Below are 22,178 nucleotides of genomic sequence, written 5' to 3' on the forward strand. Positions count from 1 at the left end.
TTCGTGTTGTCGACAAAAAATTCCAAAAAAATTTGTATTAAGTAATTGCAAAAAGGTAGGAAAGTTAATTTATAGTTACTACCGTATATCTGATCCAATAAGCTCTCAGGGCACTAAATCAAAGAAAGTAAGTAATAAATCAATTGGAAAAGGAAATCGAGTAAAAAGAAATACATGGTTTTCATATTTTCAGTCTGCATTTAATTTTAGTAATAGAAATTGAGGCCTAAAAATTAAAGGGGAGGGGCACTTATTGGACCGAATACGGTACTTTAACTTTGGGATCTGAAGTAACACAAAGAATTCCACTACTGGCAGAAAATTTGTGCAAAACCCAGACTCAATACTTAGTGTTTACGTAAACAATTTAATACTTAATATATATCACTGGATGTGTTTTAGCTTCATTCATATTGTCTTTTATTCAATAGAGAAAATCAAAATTTTACTCTCTAATGGTAAATAACAATTCACTAGTCATAACTTTTCAACCTGTGACTGTGTTTAAGTTTTCAATGTGATAAGTGAGTTCTCATATCGCACCCTTGCAAACTTTAAAATTTAAAAAATACATGCGTAACTGTTTATTAATAAATTACATTATTTTGTAATTCTATATGAAAATGTACATTCTTTAAGCAAGTGGACAATATAAAAGAGAGTAATATTCTGTAGACAACTGTTACAACAAAACGTGGATTAGTAATTAAAATTTATATTTTAATATTGGTCCAAGTAATTGTGAAAATTTGCCTGAATTTAACACACTGATCACACAAGTATCATACAATCACTTCTACACCATATTTTTAGACTTTTAGTAATTTTTTTGAAGCTCTGTCAATTTACAAATTGTCAAATTATTTCATTTTGATATTAAGCACATCCACTGGTATCTTGATGGCACTTTTATTCTGTTTTATCCTTCTTATCTATAGCCTTTATTCTCTCAAGTAATGGCGGATGTGAGTAGCTCCATGCTGAATACAGCCAATCCACAACTGGGAAACCAAGATTGTCTTTGTTAAGCTTGATCAGCGAGGATTTTAATTCTGCAGCCTTCTTCATTTTCTTGGCGAATGCATCAGCTTCAAATTCAAATTTACGGCTGAGGACAGTCATACAGAAGGATAAAACCTGTCAACAGAAGAACAAAAAACCTTCAGCATACCAATATATAAAAACAAGAGATCAGATAGTGGGCTAAAAATGCATTAACATTAGGGCTGGGTATTGGAAGGTCTAAAACGATACGATATGTATTGACAATACACTGAAACAATACACGATACATATTGATGATACAGTGGACCTCTTTTTCAAATTCAGTTGACCAATGTGTATTGAATATCGTGACAATGAAAGACAATTTTGATAAAACATTTTATAACCAGGAAAAAATCTACCAAACATTTGATTCGGTTTATCATCTATGTTAATTAATTTATGTCAATTTGTATTCTTAGTTATTAAAAGGCATTTTTAATCCATCTAGGTGACACAGATGCCTTAAACACTTCCAATTGATTGAAATGCTCTTACTTGAAAAATGTTTTAGAATAAATTTTGTTTGGAATTTCCTATGTGCATCCATACACATTAGGACAAGAGATCCCAGAGGGATCTTGGCGCCCACCAAAGAATGATATATATCTGACAAAGGAAAGATGGATCTTTTCTCTACTTTTTAAACTTTTTCAAACATACTACATATAAAATTTGAGACAGATCGCTTCAGTACCTTTTGAGAAATAGCTGTAACAAACTTCAACTATCAAAATCCAAGATGACTCCTTGGCGGCCATCTTGTTGATCAATCGGTCCCAAATCACAATATGCACAACTAGGGCCCTAGGGGAACCTACATGTGAAATTTGAGAAAGATCCATTCAATACTTTCTGAGAAATAGCGATAACAAACTTTGAATATAAAAATCCAAGATGGCAGCAATTTTGTTGACCGATCGGTCCCAAATCACAATATGCACAACTAGGGCCCTAGGGGAACCTACATATGAAATTTGATACAGATCCCTTCAGTACTATCTGAGAAATAGCCATAACAAACTTTAACTATCGAAATCCAAGATGGCGGCCTGGCAACCATCTTGTTCACCGATTGGTCCAAAAATGCAATATGCACAACAAGGGCCCTAGGGGAACCTACATATTAAATTTGAGAAAGATCCCTTCAGCACTTTTTGAGAAATAGGGATATCAAACCTTAACTATCAAAATCCAAGATGGCCGCCTGGCGGCCATCTAGTTTTTCCTATCAGCCTCAAAATCTGTATGGCACAACTAGGGACCAAGGGTAACCTCCATGTGAAGTTTGAACAAAATTCCTTCAGTAGTTCTCAAGAAATATCGATAACAAACTTCAACTGCCAAAATCAAAGATGGCTGCCTGGCGGCCATCTTGTTTTTCCGATCAGCCGCAAAATCTGTATGGCACAACTAGGGACCAAGGGTACCCTCCATGTGAAGTTTGAACAAAATCCCTTCAGTAGTTCTCAAGAAATATCGATAACAAACTTCAACTGCCAAAATCAAAGAGGGCTGTCTAGCGGCCATCTTGTTTTCCGATCAGCCTCAAAATCTGTATGGCACAACTAGGGACCAAGGGTACCCTCCATGTGAAGTTTGAACAAAATCCCTTCAGTAGTTCTCAAGAAATATCGATAACAAACTTCAACTGCCAAAATCAAAGATGGCTGCCTGGCGGCCATCTTGTTTTTCCGATCAGCCGCAAAATCTGTATGGCACAACTAGGGACCAAGGGTACCCTCCATGTGAAGTTTGAACAAAATCCCTTCAGTAGTTCTCAAGAAATATCGATAACAAACTTCAACTGCCAAAATCAAAGATGGCTGCCTGGCGGCCATCTTGTGTTTCCGATCAGCCTCAAAATCTGTATGGCACAACTAGGGACCAAGGGTAACCTCCATGTGAAGTTTGAACAAAATCCCTTCAGTAGTTCTCAAGAAATATCGATAACAAACTTCAACTGCCAAAATCAAAGATGGCTGCCTGGCGGCCATCTTGTTTTTCCGATCAGCCTCAAAATCTGTATGGCACAACTAGGGACCAAGGGTAACCTCCATGTGAAGTTTGAACAAAATCCCTTCAGTAGTTCTCAAGAAATATCGATAACAAACTTCAACTGCCAAAATCAAAGATGGCTGCCTGGCGGCCATCTTGTTTTTCCGATCAGCCTCAAAATCTGTATGGCACAAATATGGACCAAGGGGAACCTCCATGTGAAGTTTGAACAAAATCCCTGCAGCAGTTTTTAAGAAATAGTGATAACAAGCATTGTTTACGGACGGACGACGGACCACGGACAACGGACGCAGGGCGATTTGAATAACCCACCATCTGATGATGGTGGGCTAAAAACAGTAGGGTAAGATGTAAAACGATACAGCGATATACAACATGTTTGCGTATTGATATTCGATACACTGGTGAAAACCGATACATATCGGTATATCTATATATTGATCCAGTCCTAATTAACATCATTAACCATACCAAGCTTAAAATGACTGACTGATTAATAAAGAGAAATTCAAAATATATATTTTTACTAAATCAATATGCTAAATAAATTTTAGCCACTTACCTCATGATACGGAGAGAAGATGAATTGGAATATGATGAGCATCCCAATCAGGATGGGTCGAGTATTAAATCCAAAAGCTGAATACAAGATTGTCTCCTTAATCAGGAAGGCAAATATCATGAAACACAAAAAGGTGTTCACCTGAAATAGAAACAGTGTAACTTTATCTAAGTTCTCAGTTACTATCAATCATTCTTTTAATAATTAAAAGCCCTTGGGCTGAGAGCTAATTGCCATGCAATTATTCATTACCAGTGCACTGCATCAGACAATTTTTGACATCTACTAACAAGACTCTATGTCATTAAAGGTAAAAGCTAAATAAAACGTTGATAACACAGTCTGAGTTCGGTTTCAAGCGAATAAACTATCAGAGGTAAAGAATATCAGAGCATGGGTCAAATAAATAGATCTCAACCTTCATTTAATAGATGATCAATATCTGGTCAGCATTATCGATCAACAAGCCATGCCAAAACTTGTTAACCAGGTATTCTTGGTTGTAATATATTCCTGTTATCAAGTCAGATTCTTTTTACCACAATCGTACCTGACTAATAATTAAATTCTTTAGGTTATGACTGAGTTTCCAGTGACCCAACTCATGAGCAAGTACAGCTAGGATCTCATCATTGGTACAACCCTGCTTCTTGTGCTTTTCCTTTGTTTCTTCTTTTTCACTTTTCTTTTCATCAACAACTTCAGGTTCTCCTGAACCCTGGAAACAAAAATCATTTTAATCCAAATTTGTTCTGAAAGCAAATTTGTAAAATTCATAAACCATGCTTTTAAGAGATAATGTATGTATAAAACATTTTTGAGACTATTCAAGTTTTGTAAGAGTTAAAGCAGAAACACCTACCATAGCATTTTGTTTAATAAACAGAAAATAACTCTTCCGCTGTCCTTTAGAAATTGATAAGTTAAATGATTCCGAGATTCAAGTTAATCTGTTATTGGCTAACAATTTTGACATCATTGCATGGAAATGGAAGCAAACATTTTTTTGAGTCCATCGAGGGACTTGCAGGAAAATAGTCCACATTCATTGCAGTTATTACATAGAAACAAAGCAAGAGAAACAAACAGATAAACTAAGAATATCTAAAAGGCACTACTTTTGTATTTCACCTTTATGATCTTGACTCTTTCAAATTAAATCATGTGGTAATAGTATTTCATTTAACATTATGATTTTACTATGTCTATACCTCGTGTGATTTCTCTGTGTCCTCACTACTTTTGTCCTTCTCCTCTCCTGGAGGTTTGTAGTCCTCTATCAGAGTGTCAAACAGGACAATCCTCTTGTTTTTGAAGAACCCATAGAAGTAGGCATTACTGTGAGCAGATCGCTTTGAACCTGATACAGGAAGATTTCATTAATATCATAAATTCTGAATATAAACGATGGAAAGTCAAATTCTAATTCAATATCGAGTAAGGATGAACAATGAGATTTTCAACTTCGCACACATTAATACAGTCAAATCTTGTTAGCTTATATTTATAAGTGGGGCAATGGTGACTTGATTTAATTATCTTGCTGATCAGGTTAGTTGGACTTTATTTTTTTAAAGCAATCACAATAAATGTGATTTAATTGACTACTTTTAAATTAGAGTAAGACATCGAGATGCAGTTATTAGTGGATGAGGATTATCTTCATACCATATCCAGTTAAAATAGAAAGCCGGAATGTTACCTTCTACAACAAAGAGTTTTGTCAATGGGAAGTCTATGCTGGCAGCTAAGGCTTCAATCCTGGTGCGGAGATCTCCCTCGGGTAGGGGCGTGAACTTATCAAAGAGGGGAGCAATGTAATCAGCATAGATGGTGATCAACAGCTACAATGGAAGGAATACACAATAAAAGTAAAAGAATTATTATCGAACACAACTCACAAAATCTTTCTTTCAGAAGAGCAAATTCATACATGCCATATTAGCTGCTAAGTTTTTGCATGGCCACTACCTTTCCAAAAAGGATTTTAATTTTTAAAATAGGATTGTAAAACGAAATTGATAACATAGTTTATGCAGGGAATCTTGCATTTGCTCGGTGTTATAACATCCTCTTAGGCCATTCATACACATTTTCATATATTATTGTTATTTAATAAGAAACTTTTAATTTTTGTTTCGCAAAGGTAGTGGGTCTTTAAGCTTTTAACCTATAAAAAGTGTGAATGAATGACTGGTAAAAAAAATACTCCTGAGAAAAAAAAAAAAAAAAATAAAAAAAATTTCCAACTATGAATGAACGTGGTTGACTAAATTACTTATCACATAGCCAGCCTATCAGACTACTGGCTATATCTTTTTGAACACGCATGCAAGTATATCAAATATAAAGTGTTGAGCATTTAAATACCTTTGATATATTAATATTCCTATATCATGATAACACAAAACTAAAACAACTCGCATCAGTCTGATAAATGTATAATATGTTGAAATTATAAAATCTTACCAAAGATACCACAAAGGTAAAGATCCATGCATAAATGAAGAAATAGTCGCCTCCGATCTGAATGATGTAGATCAGCCCTGACACAATGGGTAGGGAGATACACTGCATCACTATGAACTTTTTAATCTGATCCTTCGCGAAAAACATTGGTGTCTGTAATAAACAAAACCAGCAGTTTTAGTGTAACATGATTTAATTAAAAAGGTAACGATAAAATTCATACAGGGTCTAATCAATACAGGTAAAGATAAAATTTAGAGAGTGTCTAATTAATATAGGTAAAGATAAAATTCATACATGGTGTTATTAATAAAGGTAACGATAAAATTCATACAGGGTCTAATCAATACAGGTAAAGATAAAATTTAGAGAGTGTCTAATTAATATAGGTAAAGATAAATTCATACAGGTAAGGTAATGATAAAATCCATACAGGGTTTAATTAATACAGGAAACGATAAAATTCATAGTGTCTAATTAATATAGGTAAAGATAAAATTCATACAGGGTGTTATTAATAAAGGTAACGATAAAATTCATACAGGGACTAATTCATACAGGCAATGATAAAATCCATACAGGGTTTAATTAATACAGGAAACGATAAAATTCATACATGGTCTTATTATCACAGGTAAAATTAAAATCCATACAGAGTTTAATTAATACAGGTAACGATAAAATTCATACAGGGTCTAATTCATACAGGCAATGATAAAATCCATACAGGGTTTAATTAATACAGGTAACGATAAAATTCATACCAGGTCTTATTATCACAGGTAACGATAAAATTCATACAGGGTTTAATTAATACAGGTAACGATAAAATTCATACAGGGTCTAATTCATACAGGCAACGATAAAATCCATACAGGGTTTAATTAATACAGGTAACGATAAAATTCATACCAGGTCTTATTATCACAGGTAACGATAAAATTCATACAGGGTCTAATTCATACAGGCAATGATAAAATCCATACAAGGTTTAATTCATACAGGAAACGATAAAATTCATACATGGTCTGATTATCACAGGTAACATTAAAATTCATACAGGGTTTAATTAATACAGGTAACGATAAAATTCATACAGGGTCTAATTCATACAGGCAAAGATAAAATCCATACAAGGTTTAATTCATACAGGAAACGATAAAATTCATACATGGTCTGATTATCACAGGTAACATTAAAATTCATACAGGGTTTAATTAATACAGGTAACGATAAAATTCATACAGGGTCTAATTCATACAGGCAAAGATAAAATCCATACAGGGTCTAATTCATACAGGCAACGATAAAATGCATACAGGGTTTAATTAATACAGGAAAAGATAAAATTTATACAAGGTCTAACACAGGTGACGATAAAATTCATTCAGGGTTTAATTAATACAGGTAACGATAAAATTCATACAGGGTCTAATTCATACAGGCAATGATAAAATCCATACAGGGTTTAATTAATACAGGTAGTGATAAAATCCATACAGGGTTTAATTAATATAGGTAAAGATAAAATTAATACAGGGTCTAATTCATACAGGCAATGATAAAATCCATACAGGGCTTAATTAATACAGGTAACGATAAAATTCATACAGGGTCTAATAATAATAATTTATTAATACAGGTAAAAATACAATTCACACAGGGTCTAATTAATACAGGTAACGTTAAAATTCATACAGGGTCTAATTAATACAGGTAACAATACAATTCATACAGGATCTAAATTAGACTAATTTAATACAGGTAATGATACAATTAATAACATTTCATTCTTTATTTTAAGAGCTTTTAAGCTAGGTACGTAATTCATTGCACAACAACTAACTAACCGGCATTCACATGCCATGCAGATTTCCATACTAATTCACTTTGTTAACAAATGCAAATCCTTCAATATCCATGTACTTATATATAAAAAACTCTTGTATAAATTTAACCAATAACAATGTCCAATTTTTAGGTCCCCAAAGAACTTTAAGATTTTATGATGTCTTCAACTAATAAGCAATATGCTGTATGCGAATTTTGAAAGCCATCTTGTCATTAGCTTAAAACTACAAATTAATTAACACTACTTCATTGCTGTGCAATACATCTTCAATCATATAGGCATATACTATGATTATACAACACCCATATCATGTACCATCCTGGTAATTTATAAAATGACACCATATTTATTGATTTTTTATTGACCCTGAGTAGCATCTATTGTGTAGTTTACAGTAGATGACAATCTGTAAATATGACTTGCCTGTTTGTTGAATCCATGCTTTTCTTCTAACACAAATGTAGAGTACACTGTCCATGGAAGGGAGGTAACTGTCGAAAATATGCTGGTCAGGAAAAGGAAAACTAAAGACTGAAGAATCTGGAAATGAATTGCAGGATTATATTGTAAAGGTAAATGTAGCCAGCTGGTAATCAATGTATAAATATATCTTTCACACTGTACTCTGTCTGATATATAGATCTAGAATTTTCCATCACAACAGATTCCAATTCAATATTTTCATAATGGTAAGATGTATCGGCAGAGGGATTAAAGGTGCACAGATACCGAAGTATTCTAACAGCGCTCCATATACAGTGTAGAAATACTATTAGTACAAGTAATTTGTATTTCTACACCGTCGCACTGTTAGAATACTCCAGTATCCACCTTTGATCCCTCTGTTAATGCTCCATCCTTCTTTATACTTACATTTAACAGAGTGAGTCTGTATTTATAGACATTTTCATATAAGTCTCCTTTATACTTTACTACTTGAATTAATCTCTACTTGTGATTACACTTGCATATTTTGTTTATCCTTTTGTGAATACATTATCTAATAAAGAGAAACAATCAGAAATTATTTTCATTACAAGGGTAACTAAAATGTATCAAAAAGTACTGTATTAATGATTTTATGATAAATTTTAATATTTTATTAGGACCTAGCTACCAGGTATCTATTTTTGTTCATGATCGACCTATTTCAACATACATTATGTTTCCTTACATAATACACCTACCTCATATTCAGGTCCATAGTCAAATCTACCAGTGATTTCACCAGCATACCACCAAAGAAAGGGAAAACCACCAAATACTAAAATCAGCTACAAAAAAAAATAAAAAAATGATAACTTATTCTATTACTGTACATGAATATGATGTTCCATGAAAAAAAATGAATAAACAGATAATATATATGAACAAATCAAAACTGGTTTGGACTTATATTACCCCAAGGCATTTAAAAGGAATTAAATCTTAATTAAGTTAATAAATAGGGAAAATGATAAATGGAAACAAATAAATGATCATTTAATTATGCATTTGAATTAATTCTTATGTTTGGCAATTTTATTTTTCATTTTCCTATATATGTACCTGTTTTGGACAACCAATGATATTGGCTTGATTGTTTGAAACCAATTAATATATCTGTATGCTAGCATTCAATTTATTTGATTCAAAACAGTGAATATATTTTAAAACATATATACCAGTAAGCATATGTACTGATAGTAATGAAAATAATGTGTTACAGATTCAGGAACCGGAATGAATAGTGATTTATTGTAAATATTCTTACAGTTGATTCTAATTGAGAGTACAGTCCCTGCCAGAAGCCAAATGTACTTTTGTCTAGTTGATAAAGACGTGCTTTGGTAAAAGTTTCCTGGTCCAGTACATCCTTTAATGTGTCTGGTACTGTCTCTACTGTCCGGGCTAGATATCTCTGAAATATATAAAATAAATCTATCTCTGAAATATAAAAAATAAATCTCTCAAGTTTTAAAAGACGCAAAACAGGTTTAAAGTAAAATTCAATGATATCCTAGGAGCTCGAGGACACATCTTAATAGGCATAATATATACACTTTTATTATATATTTAAATAATTTCTAAGGAATCATTTTAATGTGTATCCATATTTACCATTTACACTTTAACTTAAAAAATCTGAATTTCTAATGACTGAGAATGAAAATCTCTCCATTTGAAAGATTTTTTCCTTTTTCTCCCAAAGGAATTTTACTATGTCAGTGTAATGTAGAAGAACAGGGGGAAATACACACAAGATTCCTGTCGAGTGCCCAGACCAGAAATCAAATCCATGTCTCCTGTGTGAAAAACAACGACTCCACCAACTCAGCCAAAGAAGCATGCTTGGTCAGTTGAGTGACAGAGACCGTATTAACACTATGTACAAACCACACCGACCCGCTCCTTTTACACTACACTACTCCTCCTTTTTTCTTGAGACTTCCTACACCTCAACCGGAGACTCTTTTACCACCTACCATGGGTTATTTATAGTTAGATGGGCGCTAATGTACATGTAGTAGAATATCAGAGAAAAATACACTTATGATACCTGTCGAGTGCCCCGACCAGGAATCACACCCGGTTCTTCAGTGTTAAAAACTATGACTCTACCAACTGAGCCACAGAAGCTGGGAGACCTTAATACAGAACCACTATATTACAAACCACACGGACCCACTCCTTTTACAGTGATATAATACAAACATTTGATAACAATGAATGGCATACATAAGACATAGTGGCGGGTGCATAGATATGGTATATAGCCTATAGTATGATACAGTACTCAAATTACTTTAACCAGACTTATACTGTATGATATTTGTGGTCATTTATTGAGAATAAAAATAATTTTTTCGGGGCGTGGGTGGGGGTAGTTGAGGGGGGGGGGGGTCCATGTGATTATGAAACACCATCTCAACTTAGACAATTCAGCCAGACCCCATTTTTGTCAATGCCTGTTAAAGAGTTTTGAGAGTACACACTCTAGGACCCTCACTCATGACAAATAACAATGAGAGTATGGCCCGATTATTGGCCTAACATCAATATTTTAGATTTATTTAGGAACCGTGCGTGTGCATAGAAAAATGGAGATGTACAAGCTAATTTAAGTGATTTATACCTGTCTCGATGATAGATATGATTCCCAACCATACACGATCCACTGAAACCCAAGAACAGCCACAAATATTGATGTCTCGGAGAGCTCCATGTTGTGTAGAAATGCCGGCTTTGTAATCATTAAAAATCGGTGTTAGATCGGCGCTTGTTAAATCTCAAAGCGTCTGATGGATGTAGAAAACAAGTGCGCACGATATTGTTTTAGTAGTTTTCTAGGTCTAATCAGTCATTGAACCGTATAAACGAAAACGGTTAGTTTCGGCGATTACATGTACATTATTAGGGTGAAAATCACCTACCTATGGATGAAAAGACCTTTTTTATTATTATTATTATTATTAATCCGCATAGAAAGTTGTATATAAATTATTCTCCGAAATGGTAAGAGATAAACCAATGAACGTGGCACCATATTGTAGGGCATGAGTTGAAGGTGTGACAGCAGCATTTTCATGTAGTTCCAAAATCCAATATGGCCGCTGTGACTTTACTTCCGGTTTAAAACATTTCTTTTCTGTAAAACATCACCTTCCGATTGGGAATAAGGGTCAGAGTTCAAAGTTCAAAAGTGCAATTTTTAGAAAAAAAAAATATTTAAAAATCTTCTTTCCAAGTCCTAGAAGACCCAGAGATCTAATATAAAGACTGTAGCATGCTAACATAAATGGCGACCAAATTTAAAAAATATGAATTAATGACCTTGACCTTCGTGCAAGGTCACAAGGGCTAATTATGTATATCTTCTTCAAATGACTTGTGAAGTTCTAGAAGGCTTAGAGACCTAGTATTAGGCCTGTAGCCTGCTGACATATACATGTCATTCAGTTTTGTTAATTTGATTGACCTTGGCCTATTTTAGGGTCATAGGGGCAAATAGTTCTAAAATCTTTGAACCACTTCTTATCAAGTTCTTAAAGGCCTTGAGACCTGAAAGTGGACCCGTAGTTGTTAATATGGATGACATTGACCGATATTCCTTGTTGATAAAAAGCCCATTATATTTTCCACTAGCATGCGCAATTTCTAGTTTTTATAATGCATAGAGCGGGGCCGAGTCCGTAAGTTGTACATTTTAAACTAGAATTCTATATCAGATTTAAAGAAAATATTGAAGAAACCAAAGATTTCTCACTTATAAATCTTTCAAGAAACAATCTTTAAAGATGCTCCACCGCTGACAAATGATATTTTTTCACTCTCAAAAACAGGTGCAGACGATTTAGGATTTTTCTTCAGTTACAAAAGTTACTTACTTTACACCATTACCACCATTGAAAAGTTTGAGCTTCTAATTTTACTTCAAGTTAAACATCTGAAAAATAATTAATTGATTCTTTGTCACTATATCCTATATGGAATGAAGTACTGATAGCGCAAAATAAATTAAAAATAAAATAAAATAAAAGGCGAAATAAATTATTTTAAATATTATTTTTTTTGTGTTAATTAGGCATATATATACACGATTAAACACCCACTATTGTTCTAATGATGAATATCATTTATGCTCTCTCGGCGGTGGAGCGATCGATTTTATAGAGAAAATGACCATATTTTTTTTCAAAGATGAGAACATATGTCGTATACATCGATCACTGACACATTACATATACAGACCGGTATATGATTTGTACATACAATGTACACTGTATACGACCAGATAATTCGATCGTTATGTACAGGTATAATGTATGTACTTGTACATATAAGAGATCACCTAACAGTCAGTTAATATATAATTTTGTGTCATCGTGATTATTAATTAATTTGCAACAGCAGAGAACAACGAGAAAAGAAGTGTTTAATCTTCTGTTGTTAGCATAGGAGAATATTGTCATTTAATAAATTAAATATCTTTTTAAAAATGTAAACGAAACTTCCAATTTCCATTCTCTCTCTTTCCCACCTATCTGTACTTATCTGTACCTATATCTTGCATGTTTCCTACCTCATCCGTCCTTCTCCATCTATCCCTCCTCAGCAATGGCTTCTCAAGTGTAAACATTTCAATTTTCTATTTTCTTATGTCTCTCGTTGTAGACTTGCACAAGCCCAGAAACTCGCAATTTTTTAAAACAAAAATTAACAAAAATCTTATACGATTGAATTGAAATATAAGGATTGAATCTTGCTTTGGTCGATTTCATGGGGTGATGAATTGAGTTGCTCTTCAAACAAATTCAACATGAACTGCTTCGCAGTTCATTCAATTTGTTTCAAGAGCAACTCAATTCATCACCCCATGAAATCGACCAAAGCAAGATTCAATCCTCAAGTGCAATGTATATGTGTGTGATGTAAAACCAAAATAAACACGTGGAATCGGGAATATGACAAAAGGAGATCTGATCCGAAATCAAAATCTGACCGAAAGTAAACTGTACATTCATATTGATGAGTATATAAATTTATGTATTATAGAGTTAATGTCAAAGAAACTTTTTCATTTACACTCATTAAAATCCTCTGGCGCGGAAAATCTCCACCCAAAAATATAATATGGGCGGAGAGAATCGTTAAAAACTCCGCTACACTAACTTCTTTTTGTGACCATTTTGGCCTATTTTGTCTCGAATTTAAAACCACAAATGAGTATCCAGAACATACTATATATTGTTATATATATGTGTTTCACAAATATATATTTTATTGACCATCAAGTGTGTATCCGGAGTTCTAATGTCTTTGTATGTTATTTTGTACTATTCCGGAATATGTGTCCGGCCATCACCAGAAATTTTTATGTACCTGTAGGAGTTGAAAATAAAAATTGGAAGAAGACATACGTCTTTTTGTCTCACTCAGTCACTGCAAGCGAGTCCCAAATTTAAACACGACAATATTTTTCCTAAAGATGTGATGCACACCATATGATCATCTAGTGGGGTTTTGTGATGAGGAAATATCTTCCTGACACTGATGCTTTTATGTTAGTATGTTTGAATCCTCCAGGAGTTAACTGTTCTATCACTGACGTTATATCCATCCCTAGAATATGCCATAACAAAACTGAATGCAACGTAATATAAAGGTAGGCTACATGTACTTTTTTGGTCCTCTGATCAGAAACATATGGCCACGGTTTACTTGCTTGACTAAATGGCTTTAAGTTCGCACTGTAATCTTCAAAGGAAGTCTCTGCAGGCCTTTGATTGGTCAGTTTTGTTCTCCTGAACTGTCTCCAGTTTTAGTTTGAGGTAACCATGGGTGGATATAACGACAGTGATAGTTACCATGGAGTATTGTAGATGATATTCTGGCGATTTCAATAACAAGACAAAGAAGTACCATGTACATTTTTTAAAATTATATTGTAATGGAGGATTATATATTACAATGTAATAGGTACATATTGTTAATATGTTATTATACACCGCAAACGATAAAACCAAAGACTATATATACTCAAAGTACATGATAACATCATCATCGATATCCCAGGGGTTAGTATTACTGTCGTTATTTGGATGTACTTAAATTACGACAATGGTAGTAACCACTAGAGTATCGACGATGTGATAAAGAAAAACTATCACGGTCTATAGACATTTTATATCAATCAATATACTACACAATGTGATTCACAATTTCATTCTCATCTAGTTATTGTATTATTCTATTGTATAAGATCTTTTTTCTCATACCTACACGTGTAATACTGGCTGGTCTAGGGCAATACGCTCATGTCGCCTGAAGCTGTATTACATGGCTACCCACCCAAAATTACGTTTTTCTCGGTACAATTTTTTAAAACAATTTTTGTGTCGCCTGCAACGCGACAGGAAATGGTTTCCGTGCGATGACTTTAGTATTTATTGTCCGATTTCAACCAAATTTGGTACATGTATATTGCTTTATATCAATGAGATCTCGGATGAGTTCGATACTGGTCAAAATCCGTCAATATTTGCAAGATCGAGTTACGTGTTCATATTTTTTTTGTGATGTTGTGCAGGCGACACATCCACTTCCGTAGCATTATTATTTCAGAAGCCAGGATGTATTTACTTCAAAGATATAAACAACGGAATTTGCGTTGAAAATATCACGCAATTTTCATGTTTGGAGAAATGACTTTCCGTCCCGTTTTTTTCTCGAATTTATTCTAAAATTGCGGAAAATCAAGGTAGGCCTAGTAAAGTTGCAATAAAACGTCGAGGTATGAGAAAAAATACTCCTTCGCACGTGGGTATGAAGGATATGAATATTCTACCCTCGGAATCATAAAATGTTGTAAAAAGCCCACCTTGTCAAGAGCTTTACAACATTTTGTGACCCTCGGGTAGAATATCCCTATCCTTCATATCACATATGAAAGAATCTTTTATTCCTCTACAACAGTAACCAACGTAAAAGTTTGGTTTTAAATATTGTAAACGTTTGGGGTAAAATTGAACCTTAGCGACCAAGTAAAAGTCATTCTTTTGGTATAGATAGAGACACAAATTTGGAGTTTCCTGGCACAACTCTTGAAGCACCATTTTAATTCATGAAAACCCAAAACGACATCAATAGCTTTTCGCTTAGACGGAGAGAAACCTTTTGTTTTTAACTTGAGAGAATCAGTGCTACTACAAGTTAGATGAGATGCCCATTTACTTCCCGGCACAACCTTTATGTCATACATTGACAGCCAAAATGCCCGGAAGATATATACGCTAAATGTTGATTTCACAATAACCTCAACCTTTTGAACAATCTTAGATGTATGTAAGAAGCTTTCAAACTCAAACCAACTCATCGTAAAGTACCTATAGAACATAGTATATATGTGAGTTGTGTTATCTGAATTCGATTTCGAGCAAACGTCAGTGACATAAATTTAATGAAAAAATATCAAAGTTTGTCCCTACGTAAACAAAATTAAAAAAAAAAAAAAAACCAACACAAAACAATTTTATACAATTTTAAAAAATCACTATAATGGTACGCGGATTCACACAGTTTGGAAACAATTTTTTTTTCATACCGCGATAAAATTAAAAATGGTGACATCAATGCTAAAATGAAGACTTATTATGCGGGTATATTATTAGACATAAAAGAACAGGCGTACACACTTGATTTAAATTGGTGACATCCGAAAGTCTGTAGTTGTCTTTTTAGCATTGCATGAAGAAACAGCATTAACATTGTGATTGAATTCAACTTAACTTAACATGTCTAAACTTTTATGGCAACTTTAATGTCAGTTGACGTTAATTATTAGCACGTAGCTATTTTGTCGCTTCTGGTGTAAATTGTAATCAAATGTATCAAGCTTTTATGTCATGAGAATCGGTATATTCGGTATCAGCGATATATCATCTAAAGCAACTCTACAAAGCATTTACATTACAACAATACATTTAAAAAGATACAACATGTATACTATACAATTATACAATCATATTTACCAACTTTTGTAAGGTCGATGACATCATTACTCCATCTTCCTTCTACCTCCTAAATAAATTACTCTAGTTGTTATTCCGTCTTTGCATATTGCAGAATTAGCTCCCGAGAAGGTAGGTATCGATTGATACGTCATTATTTTAATTTGTGAGCGCAAATCATGACGTTTTCTCCGAAACGTATGACGTTACGCTCGCAAACACATGACGTCACAATCAATACATACCTGCAAGGACAGATAACTCTGTAATATACAATAACAAGACGTAATACATTGTATATCGATTTAACCATAAACCCATTTTGTACAGGCTGTCCTAAATACTCTTAAAGTTCTATGAAAATATGTGAAAATATTTGAAATCATTTGTCTTAAAAAACGATTTATCTAATAGAAATTATCAGACTCATAAAACCATTATGTCTGCTGTTATATCTAGAAATCACGTGCAAAAAAATCTTTCGCGGACTTTTTTGTAATTTTTTTCTCAAAATTTGTGAAATTTTTGCAATGGAATATTGAAAAAAATTACAAATACATGTAGTTCATTTATCTAATTTATACAGGGACAAATGTTAATATGTCTTGAATATTTTTACACTACATTGTGTTTTAAGAAAACGTGTGTTAGTATTACAAATTATACACGGTATACTATTATATATATAGTTGAATAAAGCCAACTACAATGTACATGTAGCAAAAAAACAAAAAACAAAACAAAAAACTCTCGATATGTATCATGGCCATACTGTATTGTACTTATGCTAGCGGTAGTTTTATTGTAGCGATTTCCGCGGTGTATTTGAAACGTTAAAGGGTATCCCTGACATTGAAATTAATGTATATCCGCTCTAATTAATCATGATTTACAGTTTAAAATTTAAGTATGTTTACAGTAACTACCATTGAAGTGGATACAATTACGAACATAATACAATGCAGTTACCTGTCAGTGACCAATGTATAAGCAATATCATCTATTATATATTTTTCTGTTTTTAAAGTATACATTAAGTTGGACCACTTTGTTATCATCCTTTAACTATTCCGTCTTTGCATATTGCAGAGTTAGCTCCCTTGTGGGTAGTTATCGATTTTTATGTCATTATTTTGTGATCGTAATTCACGTCGTTACATTACTTTCACAAACACATGCCGTCACAATGTTAATACCTACTCGCAAGGGCAGATAACTATGTAATATACAAAAACAGAATAAGAAGTTTTGTCCGAAAATGAACATGACGGCTGGACATTACCTGTGGCATGTTCTGATGTAGTTCACAAATCAAGTTCATCTGTGGAGTGTGGAGGGAGGCGAACAGCATCTGAAATGTTGTAAAAAGTTGAGTTGCATCGACTTTGAGTAGCATCGACGAGATTAAAATGCCTGACATACAACTGTATGCAGTCTCATTTTTCATAATCTTTAAAAAAGTATCTTAGCTTGTCACTCTTAAAAATGTCTTCTAGGCATTGGAACTGTGAACAGTTTAGGAAATAAGGTATACTTTATCTCTTTCTTTTGAATGCGTGTGTCATCAGTCCTATGTACCATTCTATCAATTGCCTTTTTTGGCATTTCTCTCAATCACTGCCACGACAGATCACGCAACAATGCAATGCTTATGAACAAAATAATAAAAACTTTACAAGATAGATGAATTAATTATTTGTACCGGCACAAATCAACACGGATTAGGTGATATTAGGACTTATGATACTTACCAGCGTGTTCCATCTGTATCTTTCTTGTATCCTAAAAAGAAACAAAAACTGATCGTACTATTTATCTCGTTTAATATTATTTATCAATAAAACAATACGAAATAGCAATCCCCTGAACACGGGATTCACACGTGCATGTTCTATACAAAGGTAATATAAGCTTTTATTGTAATTTGTCTGGCTTATATATATAGTGTATGCATTTAAATATATGCTCCTTTTTATTCACAGGTCTTGGTGGTCAACAAATATTTTCTAAAATGACATTATGCTCATAAAGCATTTTTTGAGATCGTCTTATCCGATTGATATCCATTGAAAATCAACAAAACTAAAACACTAAAATCATACTTGATTGTTTTCTAAAGAGTAAGATTCTAGAGGCACGTGTTTTGTCAAACCTCTAGTACGCTGTGAATGAATTCTGTTCCCATTCCTTTGATGACATGCGGACAAGTTGGATACCAGCGGGCATGCTCACGGTCAGGATCAAATGGTTTGTCCATCATCTTAAGGGTAAGTGGACAACGGTAGCATGCCAGATTCACGGGGTGATCTACAAGGAAATGTTGTTATTAAAACCGTTTAGTTACAGCTAAGAGATTCATCACCAGCAATAAAATATACAATTCATTATTAAAAGATTAAATATGACTTTTCATCATTGTCCCTAATTAAATTTCCAGGATAATTTATTATCAGCGTCCAATTTACTGGTATATATTATTAGCTTCTTATCGAATTAAACTGACAATATGACATACAGGAACGAATTATTAAAACAATAATCGAAATACCGGTTGAAAAAATATATGCAATTACTCGGAGATCGTAGGTTTCAAAAGAAAATTTTACTTTAACAATGACCTTGTTCTCCATCATAATGTTTGATGTAGAAGCCAGACTTCGCTAGTTGCAAGTTGAATTTTGCATCCTTGCAACGTTTGTCGTGTGCGAAGGTGATTATTCTTTTTTCAGCTGTACTGTATTTCAAAGCAACGTCGGGATGGTTAGTGCTGATCAGACAAGCCAGGCTGTAACTTGCTGACGTTATGCTATCATCGTCGGTTTGGAGAATGTTTTTCTCAGAAATTAGGACCCTGCGTCTTTCTTTGCAGATATATCTTTTGCATAGACATGCACCAACAGGCGCCAATCGAAGACTGCCGACTTCTGGGTAGAGGATACGGTCGGATTCTATTGTATTTACACTTTTTCCTCTGAGAAAAATAACACTTCTATGTTCTTTGTTCTCTCTTCCTCTCGAGACCACTCCTGGCCTATCAACATTATCTAACTCTGACATTTGAATATTTTTTTTTTATGAAAACCGTTTACTGGCTAACCAAGACTACCCAGTAGGTTAATTTATTATGTTATGTCTGTTTATTATCTTATGACGTTTTAAAGCAGTTTTCCGTAACTAAGAAGTAAGACTGTCCAGTTTATCACGGGCACAAGAAACATCTTAATTAAAATAACTCATAGTTATTGTCCCATGCAGTCATCAATTAGTCCGTGGTCTTCACTCGCCCAGATTCCGTAGAAAGACGAGTTAGCAAGCAAGCATCTACTTTTCCCAACCGTTTTCAATAGCCGAAGTTGAGGAGCGCTCTGCTCACAGGTAGGTGTTTGTCCGTTGCTGGAAGGTGTTGTTCGGTGTGATGATTCCTCTTTCAGTACCAATCTTGGACTCATTCTTCAATTCATCTTGAACAAAAAAAAAAAAAATAAATAAATAAATAAATAAATAAAAAAATAAAAAAAATAAAAATAAAATAATACTAATAATAAATAAATAAACTATAAATAGTACAGGCTAAACATTTAGGGTTGCAAAATAAATTGCAATGGGAAAAGATGACATTTCGTTGTTGATAAGTATCTTCTAGTTCAGTTTGAAAGTAAGTTTTCTGTTATTGATAACACAAATGCATGTGATAATTTTGATAGGAATTATCTAGGACGTGTTGTTTCCGAATAGTTTCAGTTACAATACCATTTCGTGACATTAACAAGGAACACACAAATTCATTTACGGTTTTGTTGTCAATGCTTTAATAGTTATTCAGTCACGATACGCATAGGGATAGTAATTTCATTGTTCATGAGCATTTTCTGTTCTAATAAGGAAAGTATATATGAAACACCATCATCACTGCCAAACCAAAAAGATTCGTTCACTTTCTGAACACAGCATATGCAATCTGTATAGAACAAAAGACGTCGTTTATTCTATCATTTGTGAATTATTTTTTTGGTATTCTTATATATTCATTTGGCGCATGGTGTAGGAATCAATGAATGATCAGAATTATACCTTTCTTTGCTAACAGCTGAGTTAGCAAGTACAGTGTAATCGTGAAGAATAGGTCTGTTATCCTCGGAAACCACAGTTATCAGACCGCAACCTAGTGTAGGTGCCTCTATCTGTAAAATGATAACATGCCTATGTTAATCTTATGATATAAAGAATGAAGTATCTTGAAAAAGAGCAATTGTAGTTTATCAAAAATAATATTTGAAGGAGACGTATCTTAATAATACGTTATTTCAGGCTCACATAGGAAAATATATATCAGGATAACGCAAATATTTTTTAATACTTATATGGCGGTCGTCAAATAATTACATGTATACATATAGCTAAGTTGCGAACACCAGAAAAAATACTTATAATGTATTATGTTACCCTGAATACGTAAATTTGATTGATGATGATAGGTCGATTTTATTATTAGAAATGATGAAACCGGAAAATATTTATGTTAATATAGGCCTAAATGAAACTAGTTGTACCGACTGTAAATGTTTGCTACGGGCCTCATTGCTCATGAAATCACCACTTGATTGAATACATAATTTTTACCAGTGACAAATGTAGCCTCCCCTTTAAAATTGTTAATAATTTTCATTTTGTGGTATTAAGTATTATAAAATTTATATATTTCCCTTTCTGATACCCCAAAACCATATAAAACAGGGGAATGTTTCTTTTTAGTTATTGTTCGAAAAAAAATGAAATAATCAACAGGATTGATAGTGATGATGTAATTGCTTTTATAAAATAATTGTACTACATGCGCTACATTGGTCATGAGGTTATGACTCCTTATTGGAAGGTCTGACAGAAACAATATGAACGTTTAGCCTCTTATAAAAGCTGCCCGTACATGTTGCGTGCCGCTATTTGAGAGAAACCTGATCAGCTCCAGATAAACACGTCATAAACAACATAACGTTAATTTTCTCAAGCTATGAAAGCATCATCGTGAACGCTTATTTTTCTTAAGACATGAAATATTAGAAGAACTATGTCAGCTTCTGTATAACAACTGTCTCAAACTTTCCTATAACAAATAAACAATGATGTATGGTAGCATTCTTCGCTTTTTTGCGAAGCTAGTTATATTACTTTTGTAAATTAGTATCACATAATTCACCTGGCATCCGGAGATTTCTCTCGTACATCTCCAGTATCTTTCATACGTCACTAATGTAAAACCAATTGTTTTATGATATTTGACAATGACATGACGTCAGGAAACAATGACGTGATCTTAGGATTCGGGGATTGCTTGAAAAAATGGCTATCTTTACTAGAGTTTTGTATCCCTTATCATATATTAGTTTTATGTAAAATATGATAGTAAAAAATATATCTTAAATATATATGTTCCATTTTATGAGATATTATGAAACTTGTCCAGAAGTTTTAACTTCCAAGACTTTTCCATTCTTCCAAGACATTTCCATTCTAGCATGTCCTACAGAACATATATATAGATAATGTATTACACTTAGGTTTTGATGTTGTCATTCTCCTCCTTCCCCTATCTTTACGAATTTCTTGTGTGTGTAGTGATTTCGTGAGTGGAAATGAACTTGTTTATTATGTATTATTTTTTATTATCTTTGTATATTTACAGTTTGAATTGACATGGACTCAATAACCATGCTTTCTAGTAATATCATTATCAGTGTATAATGGT

At 33.4% G+C, this 22,178-nt stretch overlaps 1 protein-coding gene across 4 annotated transcripts; it reads right to left on the bottom strand.

Moving 5' to 3' along the window:
• Positions 1-396: 396 nt before the first annotated feature.
• Positions 397-18,697, bottom strand: LOC138331688 (CAAX prenyl protease 1 homolog). 4 transcript variants are annotated; one of them, XM_069279432.1, is made up of 12 exons: positions 18,588-18,697; positions 18,187-18,217; positions 17,718-17,786; positions 9,700-9,846; positions 9,134-9,220; positions 8,370-8,486; positions 6,095-6,247; positions 5,328-5,469; positions 4,837-4,985; positions 4,176-4,343; positions 3,626-3,766; positions 397-1,137 (listed from the first exon to the last, which is right to left on the bottom strand). In XM_069279432.1, the coding sequence occupies exons 3-12, from the start codon at positions 17,784-17,786 to the stop codon at positions 910-912; spliced, it is 1,401 nt and encodes a 466-aa protein (XP_069135533.1). In that variant the 5' UTR covers positions 18,187-18,217; positions 18,588-18,697; the 3' UTR covers positions 397-909. The 4 variants fall into 4 exon arrangements, with proteins under 4 accessions (XP_069135533.1, XP_069135551.1, XP_069135542.1 ...); XM_069279450.1 differs by lacking the exons at positions 17,718-17,786; positions 18,187-18,217; positions 18,588-18,697 and adding an exon at positions 16,457-17,197; XM_069279441.1 differs by lacking the exons at positions 17,718-17,786; positions 18,187-18,217; positions 18,588-18,697 and adding an exon at positions 13,009-13,213.
• Between the last annotated feature and the right edge of the window lie 3,481 nt (positions 18,698-22,178).

The sequence above is a fragment of the Argopecten irradians genome, chromosome 1, assembly GCF_041381155.1.
Source record: "Argopecten irradians isolate NY chromosome 1, Ai_NY, whole genome shotgun sequence".
NCBI lineage: Eukaryota > Metazoa > Mollusca > Bivalvia > Pectinida > Pectinidae > Argopecten > Argopecten irradians.

Coding starts and splice junctions, on each gene's coding strand:
- LOC138331688 (XM_069279424.1), bottom strand. CDS start 11,151: ATGGAGCTCTCCGAGACATCAATATTTGTGGCTGTTCTTGGGTTTCAG. Junction 6,248..8,369: donor AGCATGGATTCAACAAACAG/GCAAGTCATATT, acceptor TGTTTATTACAG/ACACCAATGTTTTTCGCGAA. Junction 4,986..5,327: donor AAAACTCTTTGTTGTAGAAG/GTAACATTCCGG, acceptor TTCCTGTATCAG/GTTCAAAGCGATCTGCTCAC.